At 35.2% G+C, this 14,814-nt stretch overlaps 1 protein-coding gene across 1 annotated transcript in view; it reads left to right on the forward strand.

Moving 5' to 3' along the window:
• hecw2b (HECT, C2 and WW domain containing E3 ubiquitin protein ligase 2b) overlaps positions 1–14,315 on the forward strand; it is a 39,590-nt gene extending 25,275 nt beyond the window's left edge. The window contains exons 16-29 of the mRNA XM_082163752.1: positions 2,391–2,490; positions 2,658–2,754; positions 2,836–2,919; positions 3,956–4,065; positions 5,323–5,443; positions 5,521–5,634; positions 6,793–6,945; positions 7,100–7,198; positions 7,737–7,866; positions 7,947–8,093; positions 9,990–10,104; positions 10,316–10,401; positions 10,496–10,608; positions 11,550–14,315. Of these exons, the coding sequence (XP_082019878.1) occupies positions 2,391–2,490; positions 2,658–2,754; positions 2,836–2,919; positions 3,956–4,065; positions 5,323–5,443; positions 5,521–5,634; positions 6,793–6,945; positions 7,100–7,198; positions 7,737–7,866; positions 7,947–8,093; positions 9,990–10,104; positions 10,316–10,401; positions 10,496–10,608; positions 11,550–11,661 (1,581 nt within the window). The 3' untranslated portion in view covers positions 11,662–14,315. The remainder of the gene's footprint in view (positions 1–2,390; positions 2,491–2,657; positions 2,755–2,835; positions 2,920–3,955; positions 4,066–5,322; positions 5,444–5,520; positions 5,635–6,792; positions 6,946–7,099; positions 7,199–7,736; positions 7,867–7,946; positions 8,094–9,989; positions 10,105–10,315; positions 10,402–10,495; positions 10,609–11,549) is intronic.
• The last annotated feature ends 499 nt before the right edge of the window (positions 14,316–14,814 follow it).

A 14,814-nucleotide genomic window follows, 5' to 3' on the forward strand; every position in this document is an offset into this window, starting at 1 on the left:
CAGCTTTACCATCACAGAATAATTCAATAATTTAAAAATACATTACAATTATTTGAAATTGTAAAAACTTTCACAATATTACAGTTTTTTACTGTATGTTTGATCAAATAAATGCAGTCTTGGTGAGCATAAGCATAATAACTTTTGAATTGTAGTGTACACAAGCCTTTATTTAACCAATAATAAAATGCTTAACATGCAGTAATCAGATATTCTAATGAAAATATCTTTAGTTGTACATGATAAAACACTCTCAGCAGGTTTCTCATTAGGGAATCTGATGTTCTGTCACGTCGGGGCGTGTGGAGAACAGATCACCCTCTCAGGCCTCTTTAGATATGCTTATTAATTTCACAGCATCGGCCTCCGCTGTGTCCCAGCATGCACCGTGTCATTTTCACATCAGTCCACCCACAATCCCTTGTGTGAGTGCGTTTGTCAGTGGACCATATGTGTATGCATGTAAACATATTGTGTCTAAATATTATTCCACTAATCGTTAAATCCTCTGTGTCTTCATAACGTAAAATGCAAATGAGCTCACTTAATTAAAAAGTCCCTCTGCTTATATAAACACCTGGGGAATAAAAGCCAGGGAAAGTTTTACAATCCACTCAGCTTTAGCAAAAGAGCTGTCAGATCTTTAGTCACAGGGCCCTTAATGAAGCTTTCATCTTTAAAGAACACTCACTAGGGAGCACATATCCGGTGAATTATGCAAAAGCAACTGAAGCCTATTGTTTTATAAAGTGTTGTCAAATTGATTAATCGTGATTAATCAAATCTAACATCAAAGTTTGTGTATATATATATTATATACACATTTAAATGTACAGTGTATATATATATATATATATATATATATATATATAAATATATATTATTTGTATATATGCGCATACATGTGTGTGTATAAAAACAAATACACACATACTGTGTGTGTGTGTGTGTGTGTGTGTGTGTGTGTGTGTATATATATAAACAATAAACATATACACTCACCTAAAGGACTATTAGGAACACCTGTTCAATTTCTCATTAATGCAATTATCTAATCAACCAATCACATGGCAGTTGCTTCAATGCATTTAGGGGTGTGGTCCTGGTCAAGACAATCTCCTGAATTCCAAACTGAATGTCAGAATGGGAAAGAAAGGTGATTTAAGCAATTTTGAGCGTGGCATGGTTGTTGGTGCCAGACGGGCCGGTCTGAGTATTTCACAATCTGCTCAGTTACTGGGATTTTCACGCACAACCATTTCTAGGGTTTACAAAGAATGGTGTGAAAAGGGAAAAACATCCAGTATGCGGCAGTCCTGTGGGCGAAAATGCCTTGTTGATGCTAGAGGTCAGAGGAGAATGGGCCGACTGATTCAAGCTGATGGAAGAGCAACTTTGACTGAAATAACCACTCGTTACAACCGAGGTATGCAGCAAAGCATTTGTGAAGCCACAACACGCACAACCTTGAGGCGGATGGGCTACAACAGCAGAAGACCCCACCGGGTACCACTCATCTCCACTACAAATAGGAAAAAGAGGCTACAATTTGCATGAGCTCACCAAAATTGGACAGTTGAAGACTGGAAAAATGTTGCCTGGTCTGATGAGTCTCGATTTCTGTTGAGACATTCAGATGGTAGAGTCAGAATTTGACGTGAACAGAATGAGAACATGGATCCATCATGCCTTGTTACCACTGTGCAGGATGGTGGTGGTGGTGTAATGGTGTGGGGGATGTTTTCTTGGCACACTTTAGGCCCCTTAGTGCCAATTGGGCATCGTTTAAATGCCACGGCCTACCTGAGCATTGTTTCTGACCATGTCCATCCCTTTATGACCACCATGTACCCATCCTCTGATGGCTACTTCCAGCAGGATAATGCACCATGTCACAAAGCTCGAATCATTTCAAATTGGTTTCTTGAATATGACAATGAGTTCACTGTACTAAAATGGCCCCCACAGTCACCAGATCTCAACCCAATGGAGTATCTTTGGGATGTGGTGGAACGGGAGCTTCGTGCCCTGGATGTGCATCCCACAAATCTCCATCAACTGCAAGATGCTATCCTATCAAAATGGGCCAACATTTCTAAAGAATGCTTTCAGCACCTTATTGAATCAATGCCACGTAGAATTAAGGCAGTTCTGAAGGCGAAAGGGGGTCAAACACAGTATTAGTATGGTGTTCCTAATAATCCTTTAGGTGAGTGTATGTATATATAGATATATTTACACACACATATATTATATAATACACACAAACTTTTATGTTAGATGCTACAATATACACATACAGTATTTCTGCAGTAAACTAATGTTTTCTTGTGGGACGTCCTGTGGATGTGAGGAAATAGTGGTCACTTCCTATTTTGTTTGTGCTGCAGGTGGGCGATGACCCTCGGCATGCTGGACCCGCTGTACTGCCACGCCCCTCCAACACCTTCTCAGCCAATCGCAACCAGTGTCCTGATGTAGTTCCTGTTGGTGAGCCGGTCCAAGCCAAGCTTCATCAGGAAGTGTTTTGACAGAACTAGATTTTGTTCATCTTGTTAAATCCTTCATAAAGCATAGTTTTATCAAAATGTGAAGTTATAACTTTTGAAGCTTCTTCATTTGACATTTCACCAATTGCTTTGCTCCTCTCTTTATAGCCTACAATGATAAAATAGTGGCATTTTTGCGGCAGCCGAACGTATATGAGATCCTTCAGGAGAGGCAGCCTGAGCTCATTAGGAATCACTCACTCAGGTGAGACTCAGCGAAATATTACAAATCAAACCTCAGTTCTGAGCTATTGGTTATGAAAATGTTGACGTTTCTAATCCACAGGGAGAAGGTGCAGTTTATTCGTAATGAGGGAGCTTCGGGTTTAGCTCGCCTCTCCAGCGATGCAGACTTGGTGATTTTGCTCAGGTACTCTTCCAGTGATTAATGTGAATTTACCCTGCAAAAATGGATGTAAGAAAATATGAAATAATACATTTTGTAAAGGTTTAACCTTATAAAGCCTACTGTATCATATTTGATATGCAAATTTCTAACATAATCAAAACTTTGCTAAGAAACCTGTTCTACACAATCGACTACATGTGTTTTGTCATCTGATTGGTAGATTATACTGTTTAGCACATATAATAATTTTGTATAATAATTGTAAAAACGAGGCGGCACGGTGGCTCAACTTTTATATTCTTAGCAAAATTTCAAGATGACCCCATTTAGTTTAGTTTATCCATACTTTTTTTATTTTATAGAAAAATCAAGTTAAAATGTGAGTATCAAATATGATCCATCAGGCTTTTGGTAAATGTTTATTTGTTAATCTCTTATATTTGCAGTATTATAGTTATATACTTATACATACTTATACTTATAGTTACATCATTATTAATATTGCATTACATTATATGTTTTGAGCTTTGATCATAAAACTAAGCATTTAAACATAATTTTACTAAGTCATATTACTGGGAGATATAAACTGATTTTTATCTCAAATCTCATTGATTCATTTACATTACAGGCTATCAGCATTTTAACTTTGTGGCTATTTAAATATCAACAACTGCACCAAATTCCATATCTTTCTCAGTTTGTGCCTCTGAATAAAACGTTCCCCCTCAAAATATTCCTCAAAAATATATAAAGCTACATATTCTCCTATATCATACTAAATGAGCCATAAAACCCTGACGGATCAAATATCATACCATTGTTTTATTTTTTTAGATTTGGACTAAATGGTTCAATAAACTGTTGTATTATATCATATGTCAGGGTTAAGCTCAAAACAAAACTGTAATTCACAATACATTCTTTGAAAAAACAAAATTATTAAATGAGTAATTGATATCTAATGCAATTTGGCTTCTCAGGGAAATGTATCTTAGAAATCTTTTTTTGTTTGCCTCCAAACACAAACAATCTTTGTCTCTTTTTCTCGCTGTAGCTTGTTTGAAGAGGAAGTGATGTCGTATGTGCCACCTCATGCCTTACTGCACCCCAGCTACTGTCAATCACCTCGAGGGTCTCCGGTCTCCTCCCCTCAGAACTCCCCTGGTCAGTTCCTCACGGTCTCATCTACAAAACTTCAAGAAACTTTTATTATTAATACTATTACGATATTAAAAAAATTCTTTCATTTGATAATTGCAAATTTGTGTTTCTGGTCCTACCCATCCTTCCACAGCATTGCTTTGGTTTGGTTGTAGAGCTTGACTTCAGTTGCCCAGATTTCCTGGGTATTTTTTGAGTTAGCTGCCAAATCCATCAGATCCGCTATTTGGGATTTGGTGTGTGGTTGGAGTCTAGGGTTTTTGGATAATCCCTACAGGCTGCTTTTAAACCGTGATACTGACACTCTGATTTTCCAAACTCTGTTTGGAGTGTGGCGGACATCACGGTGCCAGAGGGAATCATGCTCTAACAAACCCTGATCTGACTTTAGTCACCGCTGACACTCAGGGATTACACTGTCCGCTGGTTACAGGTTCTGTAATGGAGGTTCTATAGTGCTTTTTTTACTCGCTTACAAACCATTCTGATTACTTTTACCCTTTAAAATCTCCATCCATCCATCCATCCTCTCCGTCTATCTATCTATTCATCCATCCATCCAGTCTGTCTGTCTGACCATCCATCCATCCATCAATCCATCGGTGGTTCATTTATATCTAAAGTGATATAATGGAGAGCTCAGTTATGTTTCATTTATTTTATCTTTAATTTAAATTGTCTATGAGAATAGAGTAATTTTGCACCATATCCCTTATGTACAAAATGCTATTTATTTATTTATTGACAGTGGAAGTTTTTATTGCTCAGAGATTGCTCTTTTTTATTTCAGGAGATATAATGGGAGATCTCAGTTATATTTTATTTATTTTACGTTCAAATTTTCTGACTCTAGGAGAAATGATAATAAATATGTTGAATATGTTGAGTATATTGAATAATTAATAAAAAATGGGATCTCTTTCAAGAAATATGATTCACTCGCATAGTGTCGCTATTGCTGTTTGAACAACTTATTTTTGTGATATTGAATATATCTATATCTATATATCTCTATCTATCTATCTATCTATCTATCTATCTATATATATATATATATATATACATACATATACATATACATATACATATATAGATATATAAATATATAAATAAAGTCTTATTTATAAAGAGCCATCAAATTTGACTGATGAAGCCTGAATTGTTCCACATAATCTATACATTTTATACACATTTATCTATGTTTGATAAAAGTCACTTTTCTCAGCAAACTCTCTTGTAACTCTGATCTCTTCCTCTCAGGTACACAACGAGCCAACGCTCGGGCCCCTGCGCCGTACAAACGGGACTTTGAAGCCAAACTTCGGAATTTCTATCGCAAACTGGAGACTAAAGGCTACGGACAGGGTCCAGGCAAAGTCAAGTGAGCATCTGTAGGGTACGCTGAGGTCTTGATTTATAACACATTCTCACACTCATGCTAACCTGTGCTTGTTTTAGGTTGATAATCCGCAGAGATCATCTACTGGAGGACGCCTTCAATCAGATCATGTGTTACTCGCGCAAAGATCTACAGAGAAGTAAACTCTACGTCAGCTTTGTTGGAGAAGAGGGGTCAGTGTTACCACTTTGTTTTAAAGATAACCAGACTTTACACTATATGACATGTATTATTAATATACAGTACAGGCCAAAAGTTTGGACACATTACTATTTTTAATGTTTTTGAAAGAAGTTTCTTCTGCTCTTCAAGCCTGCATTTATTTGATCAAAAATACAGAAAAAAATGTAATATTGTGATATATTATTACAATTTAAAATAATTGGTTTTCAATTTAATATCATTTATTTCTGTGATGCAAAGCTGAATTTTCAGGATCATTACTCCAGTCTATCACATGATCCTTTAGAAATCATTCTAATATGATGATTCATTATCAAAGTTGGAAACAGTTCTGCTGCTTAATATGTTTTCATAACCTGTGATACTTTTTTAGGATACTTTGATGAATAAAAAGTAAAAAAAAAAAAAAAAAAAAGAAGAAAAAAAAAAAGAAGCAAATGTTTTAAAAATAGAAATCTTTTGTAACAACAATATACACGACTGGTCAGTAATTTGGGGTCAGTAATTTTTTTCTTTCTTTTTTTGAAATAAATCAATACTTTTATTCAGCAAGGATGTGTTAAATTGATAAAAAGTGATAGTAAAGAAGATTTATATTATTAGAAAATATTTATTTTTATTTTGAATAAATGCAGTTCTTTTGAACCTTTTATTCATCAAATATATTAGGCAGCAGAACTGTGTCCAACACTCATAATAAATCAGAATATTAGAATGATTTCTAAAGGATCATGTGATAGACTGGATGTCACATGTGACACTGAAGACTGGAGTAATGATCCTGAAAATTCAGCTTTGCATCACAGAAATAAATGATAATTTAAAGTATAATAAATTGAAAACCAATTATTTTAAATTGTAATAATATATCACAATATTAAAAAAAAAAATTCTGTATTTTTGATCAAATAAATGCAGGCTTGATGAGCAGAAGAAACTTCTTTTCAAAAACATTAAAAATAGTAATGTTTCCAAACTTTTGGCCTGTAATGTATATCATTGTCATTGTAAAAAATCTATTTGACCAAATAATCCAATATACCACAGTATGATTTGTTGAAGCAGAAGTTGTTGTACTGTATACACACATATGTATATATTGTTTTCATTGATCTCAACACATTTGTTTATGTTTTGCTCCCGTTCAGACTGGACTACAGTGGCCCATCACGAGAGTTTTTCTTTCTGGTGTCACGGGAGCTTTTTAACCCATACTACGGCCTGTTTGAGTATTCAGCCAATGACACCTACACCGTCCAGATCAGCCCCATGTCTGCCTTCGTCGACAACCATCATGAGTGGTGAGTGCACATTTGACAGTTTCATGGGCACATGTGAAGCTTCAATGCACATCCAATATTAAAACCAATATTTAGAATGTACTTGGCTCGGTCTGTGCCTACAAGATGGCTTTTGATAGACCAAACTAACAGAAATATATCCCGATGTTGTCAGGTTTCGGTTTAGTGGGCGTATTCTGGGTCTCGCTCTTATCCATCAATACCTGCTGGATGCCTTCTTCACGCGACCCTTCTACAAAGGCCTACTGCGAATGTGAGTGGCAAAGCACATTTCTGATATGGTTTTTGGTAAATATTTTAGGAAATAGAAAATAGTAAAAATCCCCCAAAATCTGGTTAAAATTGAATAAAAACGTCAATTTTTTTGCTATAAATAACATGTTATTTGAATGTGATCTCATGAGTATTTGTAAATTAAAAAGTACTAACACAAAAATTAAAATATAAAAAATGGCCCTTCACAAATATATATATATTAATTTAAAAAAATATATATTATAATCATTTCCTATAAAACATTTCGCAGCAAGTTTTGCCATAAAACTACTTGTATTCAAATATTTTTTATCAATATTTGTAAAAAAAAAGATTAGTAATTGTTTTATTTATATATATATATATATATATATATATTTATACCCTAATTACAGGATTCAGGATTCAAATTTGAACATAAATTTGAAATTTCTTTAATAAATGTACTTGTGCTTGAACTAAGACTTATGATTACTTCTGTGTGATTACATAAATCACGACCATGATTTCATGTTTGTTGATATCGGTGTATGCAGTCCGTGTGACCTGAGTGATCTGGAGTATCTTGATGAGGAGTTTCATCAGAGTCTTCAGTGGATGAAGGACAATGACATAGAGGACATGCTGGACCTGACCTTCACCGTCAACGAGGAGGTGTTCGGACAGGTCAGTGTGTGACTATAAACTGTTGTTTGTGTGCACAACCTCTCGCCATTGTCTCACAGAAGCATGTGTGTGTGTGTTAGATCACAGAGCGTGAGCTGAAGACTGGCGGTGCCAATATCCCTGTGTCAGAGAAGAATAAGAAGGAGTACATCGAGCGCATGGTGAAGTGGCGTATAGAGCGTGGGGTCGTCCAACAGACGGAGAGTCTCGTGCGAGGATTTTATGAGGTACTGAAATCGAATCAACACTCCGGATGCTTTCCCTCACTGATCCTTATTTAAGAACATGACATAAACATGCCACTTCTGCCATGTAGAGTTGCCCTGAGATTCTCCAGAATGAGCTTTTATTGAATTTCTGTTTCATAGATATGGGTCATTGTACAATTTTGGTTGCAAATGCTCTCGCTCACTTAAATATAGCAAGAAGTCTTGCTAGTACATTAAAGTTCAGTAGTAAGACTTACATTGATACAAAAAGTTCAAATTGTTGTTTTGAATTTTCTATTCATCAAAAAATCCTGATTTTTTTTAATGAATTTTCTATTCATCAAAAAATCCTGAATTTTTTTAATCAAGGTTTCCTCAAAAATATAACTGCATTTAACTTCATAATAGAAAAAGCTTCTTGAGCAGCATATCAGCATATTACAATGAATCCTGTAGGATCATGTGACACTGAAGACTGGAGGAATGATAATGGAAGAAATTACATTTTAAGATATATTAAAAAAGAAAACAGTTATTTTAATATTGTAATAATATTTCACAATATTACTGGTTTTACTGTATTATTAACCAAATAAATGCAGCTTTGGTGAGCATAAAAGCCTTAATTCAAAAACATTAATAAAAAAAAATTTGTACCGACCCCAAACTTTTTATAGTATTGAAGAAATACTATAAAATTCACATATTTCATAAATCACATATTATGTCACTCTTTCTTTAACATAATTGGCAATATGTTAAGAGATAAATTGATTAAATATTGTTAGTTAATATAATTTAATTATATCAAATTTGGCAATATGTTAAAAAGTTAAATGTATTATATATTGTTAGTTAATATTATTTAATAATGCTACATTTAAAAATGATAATTAATATTAAATAAACTATTAAATACTATTTTAATATAAGTAGCGTTACGACTACATTAAATATTGATGCTAAAGGTTATAGTCATGACCACATCATATCCACATATTGTGTCATAATATTATTATAATATCAAAAACCTTGTGATTTTTAAATGGTCAAATTTTAAATGTCAGTGTTGTTAGTCAAATTACGTCAGCTTTTCATTAATTTCTTCAGTTAGCCTAGTCATTATATGATTATAATGCCTGCTCCCATTATGAAAATCATCTTAAAAGAGCAGGCACAGAAATATATTTCAAAATATATGAAAATATATGAAAAGGTAATTTTAAAAGACTCTTCTTATATAGATTTTTCTCTCTTAATTCTAAAATTCATCAGTTCTGCTGTTACTGGTTTTTGTTAGCTTAAATTAGAACAAGTCGGCCAATGAGGAATGAAAATTTATTTTTAAAATCGTAAATTATTTAGTGTGTCCTTGAATGAAATGAGAAAGAAGATGAATTAATTAATATAGCTCAGTAGGTTTAATGTATGATTGATGAGTTTCATCTCTGAATCTTCAGGTGCAACTGTACAGTGACCCATTTACTCTAGTCTTAATGCCCCATCACACCAAGAATGATAACTATAACAGTAACTATATTAGCATCCACATCAGATATCATTCTTTTTATTCTAAGTTTAGTCATAATGCTCAAGCTCTTTAAAGCAGGATGGATTCTGATTGGCTGTCAACATTTTTATCATTTATCAGCTGGAAAATAAATCATTCTGAAAGTGATTCAAGCGATATTGCTTCTCTGTGCCGTTATTATTATAGTTCTATAGTTATGGTTATAGATTCTGCTATTCTTTTATATTTAGAAGGATTTTTAAACTAGTCCTTTGTGTGAACAGGCCTTTACCCAATGCCAGTGTTTCAGCAGATCTTGAACTTCACGTCATATTTGATAAAGCAGATGTGCAGCAGATGTTTGGTGATCTGTATGACTGATGTGACTGATGTGACTGATGCAGGTTGTGGACGCGCGGCTGGTGTCGGTGTTCGACGCACGCGAGCTGGAGCTGGTGATCGCAGGAACCGCAGAGATTGATCTGGGAGACTGGAGGAACAACACCGAGTACAGAGGAGGTAACAACACACGCTGACAGGTTCACTACAGCAGTAATAAATGATGACTGTATTTATGATGTGTCCAAAACTGTGGGAAAGATGTGTGAAGTTTCTGATTTATGGGTGAAATTTTATCTGCATGGTAGACCGTGGGCTTTCACAGTGTTTGTCATCCACACAGGTCACATTTTGAGTTTATTAGAACAAGTTTATTGGTTTTTCCCTCCAGGTTACCATGACAACCACATCGTGATTCGCTGGTTCTGGGCGGCAGTGGAGCGATTCAACAACGAGCAGAGACTCAGATTGCTCCAGGTGAGTGTTGGAAGAGAAATGTGAGCTCTTTTTATTAGACGGTGTACAATTGTGTGTACTCAGACCCGTGGCTGAAATGTCTCTGTTGTCTCAGTTCGTGACCGGGACGTCCAGTATCCCGTACGAAGGCTTCGCCTCCCTCAGGGGCAGCAACGGACCTCGCCGCTTCTGTGTAGAGAAATGGGGGAAAATCACGTCTCTGCCCAGGTGATGTCTCTTTCTGCCTCTCGACGCAAGATCCTGTATTATGAAAGTTTGAGATACATTTCAGAAGCCTTTAAGACCCCATGAAATCATATATAGTCCGTCTGTCAGTTTAAAGGCCGTCTATAAACTCATTAAACTTTGCTAAATTAATTTGTTTAACTTCAGTCATCATCGTAATGCATTTCATTATGTATTATGCCCACTATAAAATAAAATAAAATTAATATATGCATTTTACTAAGATATATTTAGTGGTCTTTTTATAAATTATAGTGTTATATACATGGTAAATATGTATAATAAAATATAACCAATAAATATGGTTTGGGATCAGTAAGATTTTTTTTTATATTTTTGAAAGAAGTCTCTTATGCTAAACCAAGGCAGCATTTATTTAATCAAAAATACAGTAAAAACAGGAATATTGTAAAATATTATTATGATTTAAAATAATTGTTTTCTATTTGAATATATTTTAAAATGTAATTAATTCCTGTGATCAAAGCTGAATTTTCAGCATCATTACTCCAGTCTTCAGTGTCACATGATCCTTCAGAAATCAATTCTAATATGATGATCACTGAACAAAATCTTTGATGTATTTCAGAAAAACAATAAATAAAAGCCTGATGTGTCCAATGTTATATATGAAACTCAAAACAAATATTAAGCTTCTACTAAAATTAAATATTTTTTTGTTAAATCCATCTAACATTAATTGCCAATTCAAAGCAAAAAATTTAGGTTAGAATTGTTTTAGAGTTTACAATTTACAACAATCCACCCAGAAAAGTCCAATAATGGCCACAGATGTCATTGCTAAAGTGATCCACAAGATGGCACAATCTGGCAATTCATAATACAGTCGCTTAAAAATGTGTGTGGATGGAAATGTGTATATATGGTCAGAAAATGAAAGGTGTCTTTATTTGTCTTTGTAGGGCTCACACATGTTTCAATCGTCTGGATCTGCCCCCGTATCCCTCCTTCTCCATGCTGTACGAGAAGATGCTGACGGCAGTGGAGGAGACCAGCACTTTCGGTTTGGAGTGAATGTTGACCTTTGCACTTTGAGCTGATCAAATACATTTCCTCAACACGTCTAGAAGAGCAAAGGAAGTTTTAAACAGACACCAGAAGCACTTAGACGTATATTTTGTACACCGTATCACTTAAACTTACTTCCTCGGAAACGAGCCGAACAGAACAGAAAACAACCAATCACGTTCTCTGAATGTTTTCAAACGTGATTTTTTTTTTTTCGTCTGTTGGCTCCGGAATGCATTGAGAAGGAGGACGACGTGACCAGCCAAAATGCAAAGCTGAGTTACTTCCTAGCGGATTAAAACGAGGAACAAAACAAACCCAAAGGACTTTGATATTCTCACTCTTTTTATCTGTAAAAAGACTTTTTACGAAGCATCACAATGCAGCGTAAATGAACAAATGTTGTGTTGTGAGCTTTTTCAGACGTCTCGGATCGCCTCAAGCACTATCACGCACGACAGCGCCGCCTTGTATATTCAATCGAAATGCGTGTTCTCTCTTCTTTTGGTCACATTTATACACGAGTCCGTCTCATATGTTTTCTGTCCAGCTGTCATGTCAGATTTGTGACACTTTTGAATGAATATACTTTTACACGTGACGTTTTAAAAGGGCATGTTACACTAAAGTGCACTATCAGACGCACTACATCATCATGAATGTGAGCACTAAGTGCAAATGATAAAAAAAATGATTTTATGACCTTCTAGTCCAACCCTGGCCTTTCTGTTGTCCTTTCTGATGACCTTTTGAAAGAGAATGGTCACATATACCCATTAAATAAGTCAACGTGAAATTAAAACGGACCCTTTTTGCATTATAATCCAAACCTTTTCAAAATGGCTTATTTATTATTATTTTCACATCGAATATATAGAGGATTTGAATGTTTGCTGATGTGAACGCAGCTTTCTTAATGTTTTTTTTTCTTCCCCTTTTCCCTTTTTTAACTCTTTTCTCAAGTCTGACCGTGTTTTCTTCTATGATTTGAAACTGGATTATCAAGCCCACAAAAAAAAAATAAACATATCAATACATTCCAGACCTTTCCGTTCGCGTTAACTCAACCCAGCCTTTCATGAAACACTGCCGTGGCTGAGGAACGCTGGATTGTACTCTAGTTCTGAATGTTTTGTATAACCTGAATTTTTGTGTAAGAAATTAATATCGCTTCCAGGGAAAAACTAGTGTAGTTGAAACTGCCATGAGGTCCATCAAATTTTGGAATAGCAACAGAAGAAAAATACAAGCATATCCTCTTTGTCGACTCTATTTCGGCTGGCTAGGTCATTAATACAAACCAGATAGATCTTTGTGTTTTTGTATTAAGGCTTTTGCAGTGCCGTGCTGATATTTGTGCTGAATGTACCAAAGGTTTAGGGCTGACCCAACCACTCTTTTGTCCATGTTTTATTTGATAAAAAAAAAAAAAGAGAAAATGTATTTAAAAAAAATATTAAAAGGCATATCTTTTTAATCACCCAATTTTTCCTCCCACTTTAACTTTTTAGATAGTTTTTTTCACAATGCTGTTTTACACTGGCTGTTTAAAACCTGAATATAAGAGAGTTATAAAATGTGTCCACATTTATGCTTTATGCTTTTTGCTTATATGCTCTATCTTCATGCAAGAAGATGAAAATGCATTGCTGATGCGGATGCAGTATGTCTAATATGTTTGGTTTATCAGGCGATTTAATGGAATAGTTCAGGCAAAAATGTAATGTAAAAGTCTTTTCTTCACTCTCATGTCTTTCCAAACCTGTATGTTTTGTTTTTTTGCGGAATAGCAAAGTGATTTCGCAGATTGTCCAGGCCGCTATTCTCCATAGAGTGAACGTTATTGAAGCCTGGGGAATGTAGAAAAGTCCAGCGAACATCATGTGGATTAAGACTTGAGGGTGAGTAAATGATTTTTCAGCGAACTGTTCCATTAAGGGTGTTCACACTTGTAGTTCGGTTCTATTGGTTTGTTTTGGTCCGAACCAAAAAACTAAATTAGTCCTGGTTCGCTTAGCGTTCACACTGTCATTTTAACACTGAACCTAAAGGTTCAAAACGAAAGGCATAAGGATAACGTCACAGCTTTTATGATGTAGCCTATATTTTGTGACGAAACATCCAAAGCAATGCTGTGTGCTGGGATGTGTCATAGTGGTATTTTAGTGGTCAAAACGGTTCCTCCGTTGCACACACACACACACACACAAAGATCTGCTGTGAGGAGACACGTTCTGATGCCTGTACTGAACTGTGATGGCCAACATAGATCATATGATGAGAAAAAAAACGGGTATCCTCGAGCATTCTGTCCTTTTTAGGGTTGCATGTCTTTGGTCCGCACCAAGGTTCGGATGGCGGTGTTCACACATTTATACAAATGAATCGCAGTCACACCAGAGTTTGTTTTAATCCAACCAATTCTGCCAAGTGTGAACACTCCCCTGCCTTTCTAAAGACCAGAGGCTTCAGACTGAGATCTGCTGGTGTTCATTACAACAAAGCTGCTGCTGCTTTTGACTTTCTGTACAACTTTGCACCGTTCACATGCTCTGAAATGGGTGACTGCTGATTGGATAACAGCTTTCAGAGCTCCACATGGGTTTCTCTGTTTTGTTTCAGCAAAGATGATTGTATAAAGCTGTTTGTCTCACGGAAAATGACTCGGAGTCTTCATTTCATATTTCGGTGGGCTATTTCTGGTTGTTGGTTTGCATTTTGAGTGCATATTCAGTAATGTTTTCAGTCAAACGCAATAATTTTAGTCGAACTGAAACCAAAGTATAAACCATATAAAAATGTTATTGCCTTTTATTTACACGCATTTTATTTTATTTATTTATTTGGAAAATTCTGTCAGCCCTTTTCCTAGCTAAGATGACATTTATATGTAAGGTAAAACAACAGTGTGGGAAAAACGGCTCAGTTGGTTTTAAAAAAATATAATAATATAAATACAATAAAGTAACAGGCAATTGTGAGAAAAGGAGAATTTCAAAGTTTTGTTATCCAAGTTTTTGAATCAGCTAATTAATGACATTTTTGTTTTCTGTGAACATGAGCCTATACAATCTTGTTATTAATGAATCAACAATAGACCGTTTAAATATTAAATGCACTGAATATGGTACTTGCATCTGCATTATGGTCTATGATAAA

This window comes from Leuciscus leuciscus (genome assembly GCF_965113295.1).
Source record: "Leuciscus leuciscus genome assembly, chromosome: 3".
Taxonomy (NCBI): Eukaryota; Metazoa; Chordata; class Actinopteri; order Cypriniformes; family Leuciscidae; genus Leuciscus; species Leuciscus leuciscus.